The 22,122-nt window shown below is 41.9% G+C and overlaps 1 protein-coding gene and 1 pseudogene across 4 annotated transcripts in view; both read left to right on the plus strand.

The window, feature by feature from the left end:
- Positions 1-22,122, plus strand: part of Usp43 (ubiquitin specific peptidase 43) — a 73,038-nt gene that overhangs the window by 27,969 nt on the left and 22,947 nt on the right. For 3 of the 4 annotated variants that reach the window (XM_087191820.1, XM_021238309.2, XM_013076729.3), the window contains 7 exons: positions 309-444; positions 2,964-3,099; positions 5,099-5,234; positions 9,611-9,722; positions 16,520-16,623; positions 21,047-21,124; positions 21,899-22,025. In XM_087191820.1, the coding sequence (XP_087047946.1) occupies positions 309-444; positions 2,964-3,099; positions 5,099-5,234; positions 9,611-9,722; positions 16,520-16,623; positions 21,047-21,124; positions 21,899-22,025 (829 nt within the window). The remainder of the gene's footprint in view (positions 1-308; positions 445-2,963; positions 3,100-5,098; positions 5,235-9,610; positions 9,723-16,519; positions 16,624-21,046; positions 21,125-21,898; positions 22,026-22,122) is intronic. The other variant, XM_087191819.1, reaches the window with a different exon arrangement.
- LOC147823918 (mortality factor 4-like protein 1) lies at positions 10,865-15,809 on the plus strand (annotated as a pseudogene).

A 22,122-nucleotide genomic window follows, 5' to 3' on the forward strand; every position in this document is an offset into this window, starting at 1 on the left:
CATAAGGTTGACTTGTTCTTGAAGAAGCAGTTTGTTTGCTTTATTTTTCAAACTTTATCCGCTGGACAATTAGAGTCTTGAGATCAGAGAGCCATATAGTGATTCATAATCCAATACCTTCTACTTTCAACTCTCTGGAAAACCAGTTTAGGAGATTTGACTCTCTACTTCCACCTGGTGGGAGCACGGCTAAAGTGCAAGGGGCCAACCTGGAAGCTGAGATCGTTCTAAACTTGAGCCATTGTCAGCGGTATTGGTGACACTTAACGTCAGTCCTTTAAGGATGTGGCCCCCTTTCTGTTTTCTAGATTCTTGACCGTCACGTTGGTCTTCCCCTGTAAGAGTCAGCGGTTCCTGCGGGTTGGCCTGGCCGTGCCAATCCTAAGCACAGTGGCCGCTCTGAGGAAGATGGCGGCGGAGGAAGGCGGAGTCCCTGCTGATGAGGTGTGATGGGGCTGCACTGGGCTGGCCCCAGGGGCAGGATGCTGACGGGCTGGCAGCCTGTGCTGATTTGTGGGGTCCCAGGCCAGTACGACTCCTGGTTTCTGTCTGATTCCTAGTCCCTGGTGTCTGAGGAGACTGGGCCTTGCCTTCTCCTTTGGTACCCATGAAGGACACCTGCCTTCCTAGAAGGTGGTAGTGATTATGGTGGGAATACTTTCAACAGCACCTGACCTCAGTTGTGCTCGCCAAGTTCTGGACACTGTCTAGAGACCTTTACATTCATTTCTCCTCATAGTTGATTTCATGCCAGCCACTCTAAAGTAGACATTATAATTGTCCTCATTTTGCTAGCGAGGAAAAAGAAGTCCTCAGGGGTTGAGTGACTTGCCCACAGTCACACAGCTACGAAGTGGGAGTCAGGGTTTGAACTTCGGTGGTTTGATTTCAGACCCTGAGTTACTACTCTGTATTTTCACTTGTGAGAACATAAACCAGGCTGCTGAAGGGACAGTAAGCAGCTGCTGAGCGAACTGAGCATGTCTGACATGGGGAAGGTGGGCGGCTATGCTTTTTCACTTTTTTTAAAGGAGTTTTGGTGAAGGATTGGAGTCACTGTGACTGTAACAGCTTCCATGACATGGAAGGGTAGAGCCAATGGTGGTGACAAGCCGGGTGGCAGGAGTAGAAGGGTTCTGAATGGGGTTCTAACTGTGATTCAGTTATCCTCTAGCTTTCTGACCTTGGACCATGTAAGTGATTGCTGGTCCCTCTGTTTCTTTACCTTTTATACCTCTCTGACTACCTCATTGCTAAATAAAAAAGTATTTTTAACCTTTTTTGTTAAGGTATAACTTACTTACAGTACAGTGTGGATATCCTAAGGTTGCAGTTTGTCGAATTTTACACCTGCCTACATCCGTATAATCACCATGGTTACTGAGGAGCCTTTCCAACACCCCGGCTCCTTTCTGTCCCCCACCCCCACCCCAGAAATGCCTTTGACCTCCATCACTCTGTATAGGTTTCTTTTTTTTCTTTTCCTTTTTTTTTGGTACTGGGAATCAAACTCAGGACCTTGCACTTGCAAGGCAGGCACCGGAACCACTGAGCTAAATCCCCGGCTGTATAGGTTTCTTACAAGGATCTCAAAAAAAGGGGAAATATGGGCCAGAGATTTAGCTCAGTGACACTGCACCCACCTCACAAGCGCAAGGACCTGAGTTTGATCCCCAGTATCGGAAGAAAAAAAAAGGAGATATATATGTATCTTGCTTTCTACACACTAAAGTGCACTAGGGGGCCTATTTGTGTGTGTGCATGTGACAGGGAGAGGGAGGGGGGGAGAGAGAGAGAGAGAGAGAGAGAGAGCAGTAGAAAAGAACCAAAGTGGAACATCTGAGAGAGATAGAATTTGAAGAATAGTAGGACTGTCAGGAATGTGAGCAGTGTGATATGTTCAGGGAGATAGAAATCTCTGGGGATGTTTGTATGAGTATTTTGACCAGAACTTAAAAAATCTATCTTGATATTTTATTTTAAATGGCAGTTTTATTCCACTTGTATTACCTATGATCACAGATGTCTTTGGGTGCATTCCCACCATCTTATTTTATGTTTTTTATTTACTCAACATTTCCTGCTTTTGGGAGGGGGAAGCTTCCCCCTCTCATTCTTTTACTGCTTTGTTTTTTAGTTGAGCAGTTTTTTCTTATTCTGTCTTCTGATTTGGGGCATACATACTATATTTCTTTCTTTTACTATTTATTAAATGTCACAATGTATAATTGACAAAGTGTAATGTTACTATTAAACAACACAAAGATCCTGATATACTTTCTTTTTATACCTTTATATTCAGTACATGTTTACACTTACCAAATTTTACCATTTTCTTTTAAGTTATTAATTTTACCTTACAACTCAGGTTTTACTTCTAATTGTTATTGTTTTTTCTTTAATCCTGAAATGTATTGTTTATAAGAGAATTTCCTAGCTGATGTGCCTCAGATGGGTTCTGTGAGTTGTGTGTTAAGATGTTGATTCCTTTATCCTTGGGGAATCAGGGTGGAGTTTGGGTTAGCCATGACACCCAAAGTAGTCACTACTTTCCTCCCTTCTCCAATATAAAACTATCCCCATAAACCTAAGTTCCAAAAATATTTTTCATGTACAACATAATATGAAAAAGGTTAGTAACACTTTTTAGATGTTCACTCAATGGAGCTCTGTAAGTGGTAAACATTTTTTGTTTACCCGAAGATGGCTTTATTTAATTTAATTCTAATCCTTACACATAGTTTAGCTGGGTATAAAACTATAGATTTAAAAACAATTTTTTTGGTTGCAGTTGAAATGTCTGTGGTCAATCTGTTACACCCTCTGTGTTTTATTACTTAAAATGTAACCACTTAGAAGGGAAGGGTATAAAAGACTTTTAAGGCTTTCAGTCACTTTTTGATTTCTTATTTGTTAGGTTCTCCTCGAGAAATCAAAAGGGAAAATGATCCTTCTCATTCCAGGTCATCTTAGTTGAGCTGTATCCCAACGGATTCCAGAGGTCTTTCTTTGATGAAGAGGACTTGAATACCATAGCAGAGGGAGACAATGTGTATGCCTTCCAAGTCCCTCCATCTCCCAGCCAGGGGACACTCTCAGGTACAACAGTGTTTTGTATGATTTTATTTGGTTATTATGAGTTATAGATTTGAGATGGTTCTCTGTGGTCGCTAAAGCATAAAACATTTAGTTTTAGCACTTGGAACTGTCAGGCTTATTTTCCCTGCAATTTTGTGTATAGGTGGTTGATTGATGATTGATACTAAAAATTATTTTGCTGAGGGCCAGGGATTTAGCTCAGTGGTTCCGCTGTCTGCCTCACAAGCACAAGGTTCTGAGCTCGATCCCCAGTACCAAAAAAAAATTATTTTGCTAATACTGAGGTTCTCAATACCTTAGTGAATATTAGAATCAGCCAGAGGGTTTGTTAAACTAGATTTCTGGGCCTTGCCCCCAAGAGTTTCTGATTCAGTTGGCCTGGGGTGGGGTCTGAGTTTGCATATCTAACAACTTCCCAAGTGATGCCAGTCCAGGGATATTTTGGGAATCACTGTTTAGTGTGGTTGCTGGTATAATCTTTATTTTCAGGACTCTTGTGATTTAAGGTCTGTGCTTAAAATAAAATTTGAATGACCAAAGAAATTAGAAAATAACTTTCTTTTTAATGGCTACATTTTGTAATGCTTTTCTTTCTTAAACCTCACACTAGCTAACATGGTCAATTGTTTTGTTTTTGTTGTTTTGTTTTGTTTTTTCTTTTTGAGACAGGGACATGCTATGTAGCTCAGGCTGGCCTTGAACTCTTCATGCAGCCCAGGCTGGTCTTGACCTTGGGACAATCCTCCCTCCTCAGCCTCCCAAGTGCTGGGATTACAGCCATGCAGCACCAACCGTGGCAACATGAGCAATGACTAATAGCCTGTTGTTGTCAGCAATATACATTTTGGCCCAGTCAGGCAGTCTAGAAGACCAATATTAAAGGACCCTGTGCCAGTGTTACAATATACAGCAACCTCCTTGATCTGTGGCTCCCCTTTCTGCAGTTTCAGTTACTTGTGCTCAACCATGGTCTGAAAATATTAAATGGAAAATTCCAGAAATAACAATTCATTTTTGTGTTTGGTTTTGTTTCTTCTGTGCTAGGGATCACACAGAGGGCTTTATATATGCTAGGCAACTGCTCTACCCCTGAGTTGCATCTTAGCCCCATATTGCATAAGTCTTAAATAACTTTTAGTACTCTATATTGTTGTAATTATTTTATTTTATTACTATTGTTAGTGTCTTACTATACCTAATTTATAAATTACATCCTAACATAGGAACGAATTTTTGGAAAAAAACATAGTATATGTAGTTTGTTTGTTTGTTTTTTAAGTGTTTGGTACTTTGATATTTTCTGAGGTTTTAGACAGCTACGGACTGTCTTGGAATGTGTCTTTCACTGATAACAGGTGACTACTGTGTCTCAGATGAATCCTATGCCCTGGCCCTGTATCATGACCCAGCTTAGGTAGCAGGCTGTGGGGACCAGATGTTTGATATTCTCCAAGACAACATGAAAACTCTGGGCATTGGAATCTGGGAAAAAATATTAACTGATTTTACAACCTAGTGAAACAAGTCTTCATTTCTAATTTAATCACGAGTGACATATATTTTCCTGAAAGTCACAATTCAGACCGGAAATGGAGAATAGTGAAGTCCTTCTTTCTCCATGGGAAACTTTTGCCTTCTTGATATACTTCTTGTGTTGGCTTCCAAAGACTGTAGGTGCTCTGGGGGCTGTCTGATCAAGGCATAAAAAGAGCAAAATTATTTTGGAGTACTTTTCAGGTTGCTTTGGAAAGAGTTAACTAAACTCTTGCCCGTATTTTAAAATTATTGGCTGGCATAATTGCACATTCACTGCCATGCACATGATGTTTGTATGCCAGGTGTCAGATGGCACAAGTGCCATGAACCTTTTTATCATCTCCCAAAAGCCACCAGGTGTCCTCCCACTGGTGGGGAATAGGTGCTCAGAGAGAGAAAGAGCTGGAAAACCCAGGGCTCCGGCCCACACAGGGGCTCTTTAATGCCATTCTTTCTCTTTCAGCTCATGCACCCAGTCTGCCATTGTCCCCGCGCTTGGTGGCCCAAGAGGGTCAGCGATTCTCCCTGCCTCTCCACAGTGAGAACAAAGTGCTCATCCTCTTCTGTAACCTGGTGGGCTCAGGCCAGCAGGCCAGCAGGTACGTCTAACTTCATCCTTTTCTCACACCGTGTCTGGGATTTGTAGACCTGTACTTGGGGTATTGTGTAAAATACTAATTTGATGAAATTAAATATCTATCCCCAAGATTAATAAAATTAGGAGAAGGGAATAGGGTACTTCCTGAACAAGAGGATTGGAAATAATTGCTTTAAGCATATGGTTAACATCATCCTTAATTAAACATCAGAGCTTTCCTGTTCATTGAAGGAATAATTACTATGGCCCTCACTACAGTTATTTTATACAGTATTGTGTTATAAGAGCTATGTGTGTCTATAGTCCCAGCTGCTCAGGAGGCTGAGGAAAGAGGCTCAAGAGTTCAAGGCCAGCCTGGGCAGTATAATAAAACAACAAAACAAAACCAAGAACCAGAAAGTGATTAGAACTAATGAGAAGGGAAAGGGACTGTCTGCATTACAAATTTGCGAAAACATAGCTTTTTTATATAGTCCAGATAAAGTGTTTACAAAGAAATGATAACTGTTTGCAGTGATGAATATTGTAATTACTCTGATTTGACTATCTCATGATGTATGGAAACATTGCTTTATATTCTATAAATATGTATTCTTGGCTGGTCATGGTGGTGCATGCCTGTAATCCCAGCACTCAGGAGGCTGAGGCAGGAGGATCACTGTGAGTTCAAGGCCAGCCTGAACTACATAGTGAGACCCTGTCTCAAAAAAATTTTTTATATGGAATGATAAAGTACTAAGAATAGCCAGAAATATTGGGGGAGAGAGAAAGGAAGAAGAGGAATTAGTCTATTGAAATAGAATAAATTTTAATTATTAAAATATCGTGACCTGGGCAAAAGAGTATACAATTAAATCAACCAAATAGAATAAGCCAAAGTCTTTAAATATTTATTATATGATAAAACAGCATATTTCATATTTTATAGGATAAAAAAGTGAATAAAGGGCCGGGGATTTAGCCCAGTGGATCCGCCGCCTGCCTCGCAAGCTAAGGTCCCAAGTTTGATCCCCGGTACCCCCCCCAAAAAAAGTGAATAAATTATTCAATAAATAAGCCCAAACTAATTGATTTCTTTCTTTTTATTTTAAATAATTACTTTTTAATTTTGGGGGGTATAGGAGATTGAACCCAGGGCCTTTGCACTGAGCTGCATCCCCAGCCCTTTTTAATTTTTTTTGAGATAGGATCTCACTAAGTTGTGCAGGCTGGGGTCAAACTTGGGATCCTCCTGCCTCAGCCTCCCAGAGTACTGAGATTACAGTCATGTGTCACCATATTCAGCCCCAAAATTACATTTTTACTCTTGCCATAAATTCATATGCATAAGTCCTTGATTGATTAGAAAAAGAAACCTTGAGATATTTTTTAAAAGGATGAGCATGGTGGCACATGCCTATAATCCTAGGATTTGGGAGGCTAGGCAGGAGGATCACCAAGAGTTTTAAGTCCAGCTTGGGCTTCCTTGTGAGTTCAAGGCCAGCCTAAACTGCATAGTGAGATCCCATCTCAAAAACCAAAACAAAACAAATAAAATACATAAATTTTAAAGAAAATATAGGGGCATATTTGTGTCTCTGGTGGAGGGGGTTATTTTCACACATTCATGACAGGGCCATAATTTGTCTCTCTGCTAGGTGGCTTGAACTATACATGCTTGGCTGTATCACCTGTATCACCAGTGGTACAAGCCACGTGATGGGATGGTCATGCATGCACTGGTGTTAAGCTGTTCCTGCCAACTTTACACCTAAGACAGGAGGCTATAAAGGAGAAGGCTGGTGTTTTAAATATATTTAACATTCTAAACTAAGAGCACATTTAAAGTCAAAGGACAAATGTGGCAGAATAGCTGTCATGTGCAAGGTGAGATATTAATATCCATCATGTAAAACCTAGTGCTCTCTCAGTGAGATAAACATTCTGTCAATAAAATGATCACAGAAGGTGGGCAAGGTGCTGCACACCTGTGATCCTAGCATTTGGGAGGGAGGCTGAGGCAGGAGGATTGTCATAAGTTCGAGGACACCCTGGTCTACACAATGAGTTCAAGGCCAGTTTGAACTACATAGTGAGAGCCTGTCTCAAAAACCACCACCACCACCACCACCAACAACAACAGCAAAACAAAACTGACCACTAAGATTAACATGAGTTCACAAAAGAAATACATTCCCAGGTTAAAGTATTCAGCATCATTAGTAGTAGGGGACATTCTGATTGCAATAGCAAGATAGTATTATTTGTTTTATTTTGTTTTTTGAAATAGAACTATAATTCAGTCTGATCTTGAACTCATAGTATGGCCCGGGCTGGCCTTAACCTTGCAGCCTCAGCCTCCCTGGTGCTGGGATTGTGCACCATCATGCCTGGCTCAACTGCAAGATACTATTCTTTTTTTTTTTTTTTTATAGCAAAACATTTATTGTTGCGTTTTAGACATACATAATAATAACACTTATCATTGGGAATTTGCACCTATACATGATACATCCCACCTCTTTTTTCACATTGCTCTCTCTCCCCTCAAGCCCCCTCACCTCCCTATGTACAAAAGCTTTGTTTCCATTTTTTTTCTTCTATATTCACTTTTTTTCTTGTCCTTTCCTTCCTTTCTCCCTCCCCCCTCCCTTGTTCCCATTCCCATTTGAACATTTTCTTCCTATTTCTCTATATCTATTATACATTTTAGTCCTTATTTCCACTTTTGGTTTCTCACACCAGAGAAACAATGTGGTACTTAAACATGTGTTTCTTTTTGTTGTTGTTGTTGTTGTTTTGGTGCCGGGGAACGAACTTGGGTCCTTGCGCTTGCTAAGCAGGCGGCAGAACCACTGAGCTAAATCCCCAGCCCAAAAACATGTGTTTCTGATTTATTTCACTTGAGTATGGTCTCAAGATGCATCCATTTAGCTATAAATATCTGAAGCTCGCCCTTCTTTATGTCAGAGTAGTACTCCATCGTGTAGAAAAACCACATCTTTATCCATTTGTCGGTTGATGGGCATTTGGGCTGTTTCCAAGCTTTAGCTATTACAAACCGTGCTGCTATAGACATGGGTGTGCATGTATCACTGTGGTATGATGCTTTTAATTCTTTTGGGAAGATACCAAGAAGAGGAATAGCTGGGTCGAATGGAATCTCTAGTTTTAGTTTTTTGAGAAATCTCCACACTGATTCCCACAGTGGTTGCACCAGTCTGCACTCCCACCAGCAGCGGAGCAGGGTAGCAAGATACTATTCTTAACCTTTCATATTGTTAAGGAATTTTTAGAAATTGATAATACTCATTCTGGGCAAGACCAAAGCTAATTTTTTTTTTTTTTCTGTACTGGAAATTGAACCAAGGCCTTCACACTGAGCTACATCCCAAGCCAAGTCTTTTTTATTTTTATTTTGAGATAGGGTCTCACTGTTGCGAGTTGCCCAGGCTGGACTTGAACTTAAGATCTTCCTGCCTCAGCCTCCTAGAATCCTGGGGTAACAGGAATATACCATCACTATTTACTCAGGAAATTGGGCACTTGCCTCATTGCTAGGTTGGTGTGGTTTTTCTGGAGGGCAATTTGGGAATAAAGCACTTTGGTCTGCCTTTCCACTTCTGGAACTTTATCCTGTGGAAACAATTGGTTATGTGCAGCTAGAGGTACATGTACAAGAAAATACATAGTTCCTGATATAAGCAAGCATTGTTTACATAAAAATGAGAAGCAAACTGAATGCTTGTGATTCAGGATTAGTTAAATGAACAGACCTCGCTACTCAGTGGACACACAATGCCCTTCCCTGTCCAGACCCATCACTGCCTATTTGTGCTACATTTTAAGCAGTGTTTACAGAACAGTTTCACAGTCCACAGTGGGTCTTCACATGACCCTGGAACAGTGAGTGGTCAGTGATTTTTCAGCAGCGCTCATGGTACAGCTGGAATGACAGCCACAAGAACATCCATGTTCTTTGCACTACAAGTTCCCTGTGGTGTGTTTGTTAGGATGGGATGTGGGAAACAGTCCCAGTACTGAGATATTTCTGATGCATAAAACCTACAGCCATGTTGTCTGGATTTATCCCTGCTTTGCTTTCTTTTGCTCCCTTACTGTTCTCTCCACCGTGAGAAGGGTCTTCCCAGCCAGTCCAGCACAGGGAGCCGCTGTTTGAACTGCCCTATGTCTCTGGCTGTGCCTCTCTGGCCCTCTTTTGCCTAGCAGTATCTTCCTATGTAATGCGGGTCTCTGATTGGCAACTGTGCTTTGTGCTTGGCTCTAAACTCTTCACTCATCTAATTCAGAGGAAGCCATGAGTAGAGCAACACTCATGACTGTAGGGTGTGGTTGGTTTTCCTTTGCAGAAATAACCTGATTTCCTTGGATTTCCAGGTTTGGACCTCCTTTCCTGATAAGGGAAGACAGGACCATTTCCTGGGCCCAGCTCCAGCAGTGTATCCTCAGTAAGGTCCGCTGTCTCATGAGGAGTGATGCCCCTGCCCAGGTAGGGTATGTGTATGTGTGTGAAAGTGGAATCTAGAGGTAACTCGGGAGAGGGAAGGATTTGCTGTGAATGAGAGTGCTCATGTTGTTTTATCATACAACTCTGATTTATGTGCAAGGGAGTAAACCATTTTATGCCCTTAATGTTTTAATCTTTGTGCTATTACAAAACATATTTCATAGCCAGAGCTTTTTCTTGTTAAATCTTTCCAGACACCACTGGAATAAAGAGCAGTACTTACATTGTTATTCTAATTTTTGTATATTTGTGATTTTCTAGTTTTCCCTAGAGGATGGCATACTGTAGTAAATTGTATCTTACACATCTAGATCAACAATTTCAAAGGACTTGAGATATAATTTTTGTGGCAAGGTAAAATTCATGATTATGTCTGTGTGTGAAAATCTAGATATTAAAATGAATTTGTCCAGTCTTACAGAAAGTGAGATTTAAAGCTCAAAGGAAAACACTTTTTTGCCATATTTATTTATTCTCAGATTGATAGTTCCCCAATTTAAAGAAACTATTTAAAAATCATAGATTTTTAGTACCTATAAAGCCATTAATGTTTTAGCTCCTATAATATCAGAAACCATTCCGATGGCTGCCTGGCATGGAAGATGTTGAAATTTTTAGGGACAACTCAGTCGCATCAGAAACTTCTTTCTCGCCAACTGTTCTCTTAGTAAGAGTCTTTCACTTGGGTGATCTACCAAATTTATTTCAGAGCTAATTCCTCATAATTCAGGTTCCTTTCTGCCCATACCTTTGATTTAGGGTTCATATCAACTATCATTTTGTTAAAGGCCTTCACTACATTTGTACCAACCTTTATCTCTCCAGAGTTTTGTGTGTTGTACTACAGAGTAGATCTGCCACAGTGCCCAAATTAGAAACTAACTTCTCTACAAGTAGGTCAGAATATCTAGTAATAGCTTTAGCCAGCCCCCAAACCTGGGTGCTGCTGATTGTTGAAAGTGGGCAAAACCACTTTCATGTGAACATTTATCTCAGCTGACCTTATTCTTTACCTCATTGCATACACATAACTTTGGCTTCTGTACGTCTATTGTCATTTCAATATTAAGAACTGACCTGGCCCAGGATGTCGAGCGGCTGTGCCTGATAGCGTGTCTGACGCAAGCTCGGGTCGGGTAGAGAGTAGGGGGCCGTAGTCAGGGGTGGTGGGAGAAGGAGGTGGCGAATCACTTATAAATGGCGCCCAAGCAGGACCCGAAGCCCAAGTTCCAGGACGGTGAATGAGTACTGTGCTTTCATGGCCCTCTTCTTTATGAAGCAAAGTGTGTAAAGGTTGCTATAAAGGACAAACAAGTAAAATTCTTTATACATTACAGTGGTTGGAATAAAAATTGGGACAAATGGGTTCCAGAAAGCAGAGTACTCAAATATGTGGACACCAATCTACAGAAACAGCGAGAACTTCAAAAAGCCAATCAGGAGCAATATGCAGAGGGAAAGATGAGAGGGGCTGCTCCAGGAAAGAGGACATCTGGTCTGCAACAGAAAAATGTTGAAGTGAAAACAAAAGAGAACAAACAAAAAGCCCCTGGTAATGGAGATGGTAGCAGTACCAATGAGACACCTCAGCCTCCTCGGAAGAAGAGGGCCTGGGTAGATCCTACTGTTGACAATGAAGAAACATTTATGAACGGAGGTGGAGTTAGAGTAAAGATCCCTGAAGAGCTAAAACCGTGGCTTGTTAATGACTGGGACTTAATTACCAGACAGAAACAGCTCTTCTACCTTCCTGCCATGAAGAATGTGGATTCCATTCTAGAGGACTATGAGAATTAGAAATCTCGAGGAAACACGGATAATAAGGAGTATGCTGTTAATGAGGTTGGAGCAGGGATAAAAGAATACTTCAGTGTGATGCTGGGCACTCAGCTCCTCTACAAAGCTGAGAGACCACAGTACGCTGAGGTCCTTGCTGGCCACCTTGATGCACCCATGTCCCAGCTGTATGGAGCTCCACATCTACTGAGATTATTTGTATGAATTGGAGCTATGTCAGCTTACACACCTCTGGATGAGAAGAGCCTTGCTTTATTACTGAATTATCTTCATGATTTCCTCAAGTATCTGGCGAAGAATTCAGCAACTTTGTTTAGTGCCAGTGATTATGAAGTGGCCCCTCCTGAGTACCATTGGAAAGCAGTGTGAGGCCCTCTCACCCGTGTTTGGATCTTTGTCAACATGTTTTGTTCCTAGTCCTTCTCTTGTACAAATGATGTACTTTGAAGATGTTAGTATATAACAGAGTTGATGTTTGTTTTGATTTTAAAAAGAGAAAATAAAAGGGGTTGCAGCCCTTTTTTTCTTTTCATTTCAAAGTTGCTACCAGTGTATTCAGTGATGGAAAACAGAGACATGGTGTAGAGTGTTTCATTGCCTAGTTGACAAAGCTGCTCTTGAATGCTGGTCGTTCTATTCCTTTGACACCACACACTTTTATAATATGTGTTAATGCTATATGACAAAATGCTCTGATTCCTAGTGCCAAAGGCCCAATTCACTGTATATAACTGAAGACACTCATCCATCTGTGCTCTTTTTTTTCTAATGGTGCTTAAAGAGCCCATCCTTTGCAAGTCACCCATGTTGTTCCTTAGCCATTTTCTCTTTGCTCAAATTGTTGAAGAATGGTGAATTGTTTCATGGTTTTTGTATTTGTGTCTAATGCACGTTTTAACATGATAGATGGAGCTACAGTTTTCTGGAAAAGTCAATCTTTTAGGAATTGTTTTTCAGATCTTCAATAAATTTTTTCTTAAATTTCAAAAAAAAAATTAAGAACTGACCAAGTCATCAGTAGGACCAACGACATTCAAAACAGGAAAACTCCACTTGGCCCTGGATGCTTTCCCATATATCCATTAGTAAATGTGTGGTTGGGTATGGTTTTCTGTAAAAATAATATGTTCCAAAAAGTTCTGAGGTCCCCAGGCTAGTCCATACTATATAATGGTGTAGTAAACATCGAGTCCATATGATAATAACTCGAAAAGAACATATTCAGAATTCTCAACGTTGAACTGAAAAGATGAAGCATAGTGAACATGCATTGAGGCCTCTTGAATGAACTGGCTTAGCCAAGAACAGAGGACAGGAAAATGTTTCTTATGCAAATGAACAATTTGTTGGAAAGAATTACTTTGCCTGAGTTATGAAGAAAAGGTTTATCATTAGGGGAAGGTGTTTGTGGTCGCTCTGTAAACTTTGGTGGGGGTGGCAAGGTTTGTTTGTGTGTGAGCTGAGTCAGCTGTTCCACCCTGTGTTGTGTCTTGTTGATGGATGGCCTTGCCGTGCAGATAGCAAGTTTCGGGTAGGGGTCGCAGAAGAAAAGATTCTCCCCTAGATCGAAGTTAACATTCTTTGTAGGATGCATAGTCTTCTGTGGCCAGCCCTGACTCAATCCCTTGAAGTCAGCTGGCTTCCAGTTATTGATTTTCTCTCTCTGAAAGCTGTGGATCAACTAGAAGATGGGTGTACTCCAGGTAAATGTACAAGCTCCCTGAACTTCACATTCAAGACCTTTGTACTTAGCCCCCTGTTACTGCAGTGAAATACCAAAGGAAACTCATTTATAAAGAGAAAAAGGTTTACTTAGATCACAGTTCTGGAAGTCCAATGACATGGCACCTGTGTAGACTTGGTTCTGGTGAGGGTAGCAGTTGATGACACCTATAGTGGGAATGTATAGGAGCAAAGCTGTCATATCACCAAGTGGAGAGAGGCAGACAGACAGACAGACATGCCCACAGTGACCAAAGGGCCTCTCACAAGGCTGCATATTCCAAAGGTTCCATCATCCCCCTATACTGTAGTGCCACCTGTAGACCAAGGCTTCAGTTACCTTGGGGGACAGTTAAACAGTTAAATAAACTAAACCAGAGCAACCCTCCACAGCTAGGTTCTGGTTCATCTGCTGACCCCAGGCCCTGATACTTCCTGCACAATAGAGCTGGTGGAGTCTACACACAACTCCCTCTATCTGGATCTTTCTGTCCTCCCAAGTGTTGACTGTTCCTCTTTCCTGGAATTCTAATGCTTTCCTTTTCTTCTTCCATCATAATTCAACATATAGTTGTATGTGTGTATCTTTTGTGGGGGGCGTTGAGAGAAGATCTCACTGTGTAGTTCAGGCTGGCCTTGAATTTCCTATGTAGCTCAGGTTGGCCTCGTACTTGTGGCAATCCTCCTGCCTCAACCTCCCAAGTGCTGGGATTACAGGCATGCACCACCACACCCGGCCTCTGTTTTTGTTTGTTTTTTTAAATTTTAAAACAAAGTCTTGCTAAGTTGCCCAGGCTAGACTCGAATGTGCAATTTTCCTGCCTCAGCTCTCTGAGTAACTGGGATTATTATGTCATATCTAGCTCATTAAAGTTTTTTAAGCAAAAGTGTCTGCCTTTTTACCTTTGAGTTGGAAGAATTTTTTTTTTTTGGTTGTAGCTAAGGTCATCATTGATAACATGAGCACTGTGTTTCTTCTATTTGAAATATACATTTATCCTAACCATTTATAAGTGTACATTAATTACATTCACAATGTTATGAGAACATCACCACTACCCATATCCCCAGTTTTTCATCATTTCTGACAAAAGCATAGTGCAGATAGCTGCACTAAACAATTCCTCATTCCCCTTTCTTTCATCTCCCCAGCCCCTTGTAATCACCATTTTACTTTCTAACTATGAATTTGCCTATTCTGGGTATCCTATATATACTAAGAATCGTGTAATACTTGTCCTTTTATACCTGGTGTTTTTCACTAAGCATCCTGTTTTCAAGGTCATCCATATTGTAGCATGTGCCAGAATCATATCTCCTCCTCCTCCTCTTTCTCCTTTTTCATTTTCCTTTTTTTTTTTTTGTACTGGGGATTGAAACTAGGGCTTTGCGCATGCTGTGAAAGTGCTCTCTGCCACTGAGCTACCCCCCTCCCCAGCCAAGGCAGTGGCTCAGGTTGAATGAAGATATTAGTTAATGAGTGAGTTGCTAACACATAAGCGGCAGCTTTTTTGTTTTCTTCCTGGGGATCAAACATAGGACATTGGAGAAACAAAGGACCTGTTATATCACTGAATTTCGTCCTCAGCCTTTTGCTTTTCTTTTTTCTTTTTTTTTGGTACTGGAGATGGAACTTGGGACCTTGTGCTTGCGAGACAGGCAGTGGCACCACTGAGCTAAATCCCGGCCCTTCTTTTTTGGTTTTTGAGACAGGGTCTCGCTATGTAGTTTAGGCTGGGCTCCAATTTGCTATGTAGCCCACGCTGGCCTCGAACTCATGGTGATCCTTCCTCGGCCCCTGAGTGCTGGGATTATAGGTTTGTGCCACTACGCCCTGCTCCTTTTTTTTTCTCCTTTATTTTTAAAATGAGAAAAATTCCAGTGTGAGTCTATACCATACTTTGTCTACCCATTCATCTGTTGATAGGGATTGGGTTGTTCCTATCTTTTGATTATCATGAATAATGTTGCTGTGAATATATCTGTTTGAGATTTTGCTTACAGTTCTTTGTGGGTGATATGTTAATTCTATGTTTAACTTTTTTACAACCTGCCAAACTATTTCCACAGCAGCTGTACTGTTTTACATACCCACAGCATTCCAATTTCTCCACATTCTCACCAACACTTATTATTTTCCTATTTATTTTATTAAAAAATTTAAAATTATAGTTATCCTAGTAAGTATGAAGTGCTTTTGATTTGCATTTTCATAATTACCAATGATATTGACCATTTTTTGGTGTACCTATTGGTCATGTGTATATCTCAGGAAAAGTGTCTATTCCAGTCATCTGCCCATTTTTGAATTGAATTCTTTTTGCCAGTAAATTTTTAAGAGGCACTTTCAATTTAGACATATCATTGTAGAAGTCACTTCAATGCCAGAAATGTTGGAATATGATAAAATGTATATTGAAATATACAAATATGATTTTGTATGTAAAACATACATTAACTTGCCTTTAGATAATTGCCTCAGCCTGGTGATAATTATTTTAATAGAGTAGGTTAAATTATCCATTAATACAGAGGTACCTTAGTTCATGAACTTAATTCTTTCCATAATTCTTGTCACAAATTGAATTGGATGAGAACTGAATCAAATTTCTCCATAAGGTCAACATTGAACATTGAATTTGATTTGGTTCTCATCCAATTCAGTTTGTGACCGGAATTGTGGAAAGAATTAACTTTGTAAACTGAGATACCACCGTAATTGATTTATTTTCCACTAACTATCAATATCTGCACCAGTTAAACACTTGTTATTCAAATACACTGTTCTTACTTTTGGGGGACGTTTAACGTGTTAAACATAGTAATAGCTTACTGTGTTAAGAGTGTGAATCTTTTAAAAAAAGTTGTCTGTTGATTTAAAATACTAATCATACAGATATGTTCAAAATACATTGTAGAAAAAAGTGATTACATGTTTGAGTAATTTAAGTGATACCTAAGAGTCTAACTGAGACCCCATCTCCAAATGCAAAATTTTAAAAAGGTCTGGGAGGGCCAGGCATTTAGCTCAGTGGTTCTGCCATCTGCCTCAAAAGCACAAGGTCCTGAGTTCGATCCCCTGGTACCAAAAAAAAAAAAAAAGGGACTGGGAATGTAGCTCAATGTGAAGGCCTTGGGTTCAAGCCCCAGTACTTAAAAAGTCTAATTTAAATCAACACAAGGACTTGATGATAGTGCTCATTTCGGCAGCACATATGCAAGGACTTGATGATAACGTGTCTCTGTTTTTGTCTTGGCAGAACCTGGGGTCTCTGTTCTCCATCCGGGTTGTGGGACTGCCCTTGGCCTGCAGCTACTTGTCCCCACTGGACAGTCGGCCCCTTTGCCACTGGGCAGTGGACAGGTAAGGGGAGGCTCTAGTTAGGTAAGAGAATGAATGTGCTCTTATTTGACTGGACTTCTTTGAGGCTGTATATCAATAAAATTATAGTAGGGGTCGGGATGAAGCTTGGTGGAAAAGCCTGGATAAGAGCCCTTACCCTGAGTTACTTCCCCAGCACTGTAACAGACAAACAAACAAACAAGGTTGCTTACAATACTAGCTGTTCTAGGTCACTTACCTCTCTAGCACCAGCCACCTTGATGGGTCCTTCAACACATTATGTTCTTTTAACCTTTACATCCAGGGAGGTATTATTATGGCCACTTAAAAAGATGAAGGGACACCAAGCTTCTCAGAGATAATTAACTTGCTCACATTCGCACCACCAGTTAATGGCAAGCCCAGATCTGAACCCAGATTCAAACCAAGACACTCATATCCATTTGATTAGGTCACGCTACTGCACTGGCAGGGGTGTCCCCTCTCAGGTGGGTGAGGATGTGGCCCCTGGATCATTGGCCCCAAACTGTAGAAGACTGTGACTGTGACTGGGGGATAAGGCCAGCATGGCTGTGTCTCCTGGCTCTCCCCGTGTCCACCTCTGCTGCCTGTCCCTGTGCAGAGCCTCCACAGGGCCAGCACGGTAGCTAAGGGCCATTTTGCTCTGTATTTTTTGTTCATTTTCCTACATAGTCAAAGTTCTTAGGAATGTTCAATGATTTCCTGACTTGGTGAACCAAAGCTGACTGATGACAGAGAATCAGGATGGGACAATCCAGAAGGTTCTGGAACCTATGTCATATGGTCAAATATATAGTGAATGTTTAAATTTTAAAAATTATTACAATAGAAGACACATTGCCATTAATCTCCTTCAAAATACTTTCCTTCATCTCAAGCACAGTATTTCATCATTCTTGTTATTTTCTGAAGCAGTTCTGGAAGTCCTCTTTCATGAATGTCTTTATGAGGCAGGATTAAAAATACAGTGAATGCTGCTGCTACAGAGTGCCATCTAACATACAGGCAAACTTGTAAAAACATTGCAGTGTCTTCATGTTCCTTATTCATTGAGTTTGGTACCTTGCAACTTCTGGCTCTTCCTCAAAGTCAAAATGATCATGAAAAGTAAACATTTTGAATTAATTCAGGATTCAAAACCTGTGTCTGATTGATTTCATTTCACTTAGCTTTATGATCACTTCTATAAATTTATCGTTCTACATGGCTACTACTTCATTATATATAATTATTCATGATATATAATATTTATTATTCACGAATAATGTCTCAATGACAAAAAACATAATGGGAACACATATAAAATACATATTCTATTATTTAAAACATTATTTTCAATATATATTTCACATTTTCTTTTTCATTTATCTATTAATGAGCATATAGGCCATCTCTAAGATTTAGCTGTTATGAATTGTGCTCTTATAAGCCTTAGTATTGATGCCTCATTGCAATATGATGTCTTTAACTCTTTTGGGAAGGTACTTAGAAGAGGTATGGCTGGATCAAATGGAGTTGCTATTCTTTTTTTCTTGAGAGAATATTACTTTAATTTAACATTGACAGTGGGTCTATGTAATAGCATAGGGAAAAGATAGTGGAGAGAGAATATGGTTGGACTTCTCATTTCCTAAGCAGCCTGAATTTTAACAGCTGAGCTTCCACTGGCATCTTGCCTGGCCTCTCAGTGAAGTGGGAGGGTTTGGTTGGAAACTTTATGAATTTGATTACTCTAGATACCTAAGGTAGGTGGAACAGTGCAGTATTTGTCATTTTGTGTTTGGCTCATGTCACTTAGTATCATGTCATCAGGGTTCATCCATGTTGTAGCATGACAGAATTTCCATCCTTCTTATGGCTGAATAATCCATTAAGTGGATATACTACCTTGATATTTCCTAGCATTTTTTTCTTTTTCTTTTTTCTTTTTCTGGTCTTCTTGAGGTGTTCCTCTCTGGGTATGCAGCTCCACATGTTGTTGGGCCTCAGCACTGTCCCCTTGGGCCTCTGCTGTCTCCTGTGTTCCATCCTGGGTTACCTTGCTCTTAGTTCTGTCTGCCACCTTTAGGTTGAGGGCCCCAGTTCTGCTTCTCCAGCCCAGATTTTTCTCTTATGTGGAGATCAGCTTGTACTAGTATGTGTCTTACAGATACAAAGCTTTTACCAATCTGAACACTTCTTGCTTCTCCCTTTCTTCTTCCCATCTTCAGTATCTACATGGGGACTCCCCATGGGCTCAGTAATCTAAGCTAGGAACCTCAGAACTACTTCTGATTCCTGCTTCTCACCTTCTCTTTACATTCAATCCATCACCAGGACCTTCCTCTTCCAAATCCTGGCCTTCCTCAGCTCCCTTCTCTCCTCTCCACACTCACTGTCCTGTGAGTTCATTGTTGATCCCTGTCACATGAGTTTGAGCCCTGATTTCTTGCTTGGATCGCTCTGCACCTCCTGTTTGATTTATGTGCCTCCAGACCAGTGGCCCTCTCCTCCCACTGTCACACCTGTTTGTTATGCTGCCTTCACTGGCTGCTCAGGGCCCACTGCATAATGTCCATGTGTCCAAGGGCAGCAGATAGCCCTCCCTCTCATCAGATGGCCTGACACTCACAATGCCTACATGTACTAGCACACACCCTCACTCCTCCTGAGCCCTCTGCTGCGACAGACTTTCCCCTGGCTAATGCCTGCCTACCTGCCCTCCAGAGCAGAACTCAAGAGTTCCTCAGTTCTGGTACACAGCCTGGGTGCATTCTATTGGTGTCTATGTGCTTCCTCATTAGACTCCAAGCTCCTTAAAGTAGAGGTAGTTATATACATATAGTACTTGGAATAGCATGTCTTCTCTCAATTTCAGATGATGCCTCTCTCCTCTGAATCAGGGCTGTAAGAGGAGATGATTGTGCTGTCAGACCACTGATTGTTTCCATGTAAAGAGCAAATCTCGGGATACAGCCATCCATTTTCCTCTTCTGTGCCCCTAGGAGCTTGGTATAACAGAGTTGGAGGGGAAGCCCCATTCTCCTTTTCTACTCCTAGGTTTAGATCCCACAAGTAGACTGAGGACTGGGGCAGGAAAAGACCCATACTGTAGTTGTTGTTGAAAAGATTGATTAAAAAATGTGGTTTGGATATGAATCCAATTTGGGTTTTTGAATATGTTCTCACCAATTTAAATCATGCCTCCACCCCTGTCCCCCATCAAGGCAGAGCCTCCCAATTGTAGGGCTCCTTCATAGTGGAAATGGGGAGTTTGGGGGTCCTAAAGAAAGAGACTTAGATATAGGGCTCCCTAGTGTGTCTACTGAGTCAAATATTTATCCCAAACACCCAATCTCACACTTGCAGGGCAGTGGTGTTTCCAGGGAGCTCGGGGCACTGGTGAAGGAGAGTTCCAGGCTGCTATGCTCTGGACTTGGAAAGGAGGAACAAGAGGGGAGAGCCAGTGGCTTCTCCCAGTTCTACTGATCAGAAAAGGCACTTCTCTTGGGGACTGAGGGCGCAGGGAGCAACATGCTCATAGCTTAGTTCTTCCAAGTCTACAGGAAGATGAGGAAGGACAATCACTCCAAACAAACAAGGCTCCACCAACAAGAGCCTGGAGAACTACTCCCAGCTCCACCTTGCTCCCAGCCCCCTCTGGCTCTTGGTCATGCAGGAAGGTACCACAGCTCTACCCTAGATCCTGAGTCCTTGTCTAGAGGTCTTTGTGACTTCCATGAGCTTGAAAGTATCTCCTGAATCATTTGGCTCTGACTTCCCCCTCTTTATTTTGCTATAAATTCTTAACATCTTTTGGGTATGGACTTGCCTCCCGTCCTTGTATCTGCCCTTGTTGATGTCAGAGTAAAACCTCATGCCTTTCACTTCTGACTTGTCCCATCTCTTGTGTTAAGGCCTACCAGCCTTTTCTGAAATGGGTCAGGCCATAGCAGTTGGAAAGAGGCATAGGTTAACTCACACAGATTTCCCGGAGGGCTTGGAAGGCCGAGAATTTTTAGGTGTTGTGGGTGAGTTGGAGTGTGCTTCACCCACATTCTGTTTTGGGGACAGTTAGCAGCTCTTTGGGGCTTTCTCGGCATTGGCTACTGGTGTAGGATGTTCATGTAGAACTTTCTGTAGACACTGAGAAGGAAACTGGGGACTAATGGGACAGTCGGTCTGTGGACAGTTGATCTGTGTCCTTGTAGTGACCCCAAATCCTAGGAGCTCCCAACCTCACAAGGGCATGAGGGGAGTAAGATGTAGGTTTAAGACTAAACCTTCAGTAGAGTTTGCAACCCTAGATAGCTTGGGTTTTGGTCAGTTTAGGGTGTTTCTGTTTGGAACACCCATCCCAGCTTGCAGACCAACTGCTAAGCCCTGCAGGACTATGGGAAGGAGGCTCTGTGTTTCCTGACAGGCTCCCTTGCTGTCTCCTCAGGGCTTTGCACCTCAGGAGGCCTGGAGGCCCACCCCATGTCAAGCTGGCTGTGGAGTGGGACTGTGCCACCAAGGAGTGGTGAGTCATGGAGTCTGCCTCCTGCAGCACTGAGATGGGGGCTGCCTCTACTCTAAATCTTCTCTGGGCCCTCTTCCCCCAGTCTGGCTGTAAGGCAGTGTACACAGCCTGAAGCCATGTGCCACATCCCTCTGGGAGACCTTAGTGAGAGTTGTTAGTGCAGTGGTGGTCATGATAGTGATGCTAGGAGTAGTAAATGCTTGTGTAGTTCTCACCCTGTGCGAGTAGTCCCTACTTGCAGCACTTTATTTGCTCTGAGCAACTTACTGAGTCTTCATCCATGTGGAAACCAGGAGGTAGAGGGTACTGTTATATTTTGCATTTCTCAGAGGTGGAAATGGATGCACAGAGAGGTTAAGCAGTTGCTTAAGGTCACACACAGCTCATACATAGCAGAGCTGAGATTTGAACCCAGGTGGTCTGGTTCAAGTCCATGGTCTTTATCAGCCTTATTTTGAAAAAGGACATTTTTCAGTCCAATTAGTATGTATTAATCTCCTACCAGGTGTGAGGTCTTGTGCTAGAACAAGGAAAACAAACATGGGTAAGCAAGAACTTGGTCCGTTGAGGAGCTGGGAGGGAAGACAGATGGCAGTGAGACAGAGTGAGTATGAAGTCAGGAGTATGCATAAGAGGGCCCCAGGATCCCATAGGAAGGGCACTGCAACTTCACCTGGCCAGTGCTGTCTGCTGGGTTTGCTGTGGGGACAGACAGAGAAAGCCCTCTTGGAGGCAAAGGGCCCAAACGCCATGGTGTCCTCTCCCTCCATACAGCCTGTTTGGGAGCCTCCAGGAGGAGCAAGTCCCTGACGCAGACAGCGTGTGGCGGCAACAGCAGGCACACCAGCAGCCCAGCTGTACCCTGGATGAGTGCTTTCAGTTCTACACCAAGGAGGAGCAGGTCCCATCCTGGGTCCACTCCCGGTTGGGAAGGGGGCTGGCACCTGGCAGTGGGTTGGCTGTGTGCTGCAGGGTACCTCATGGTCCTGGTGGCTTCC

The sequence above is a fragment of the Heterocephalus glaber genome, unplaced genomic scaffold, assembly GCF_053883595.1.
Source record: "Heterocephalus glaber isolate CG9 unplaced genomic scaffold, H.glaber_assembly_v1.0 deba00001564, whole genome shotgun sequence".
In the NCBI taxonomy this organism is placed as follows: Eukaryota; Metazoa; Chordata; class Mammalia; order Rodentia; family Bathyergidae; genus Heterocephalus; species Heterocephalus glaber.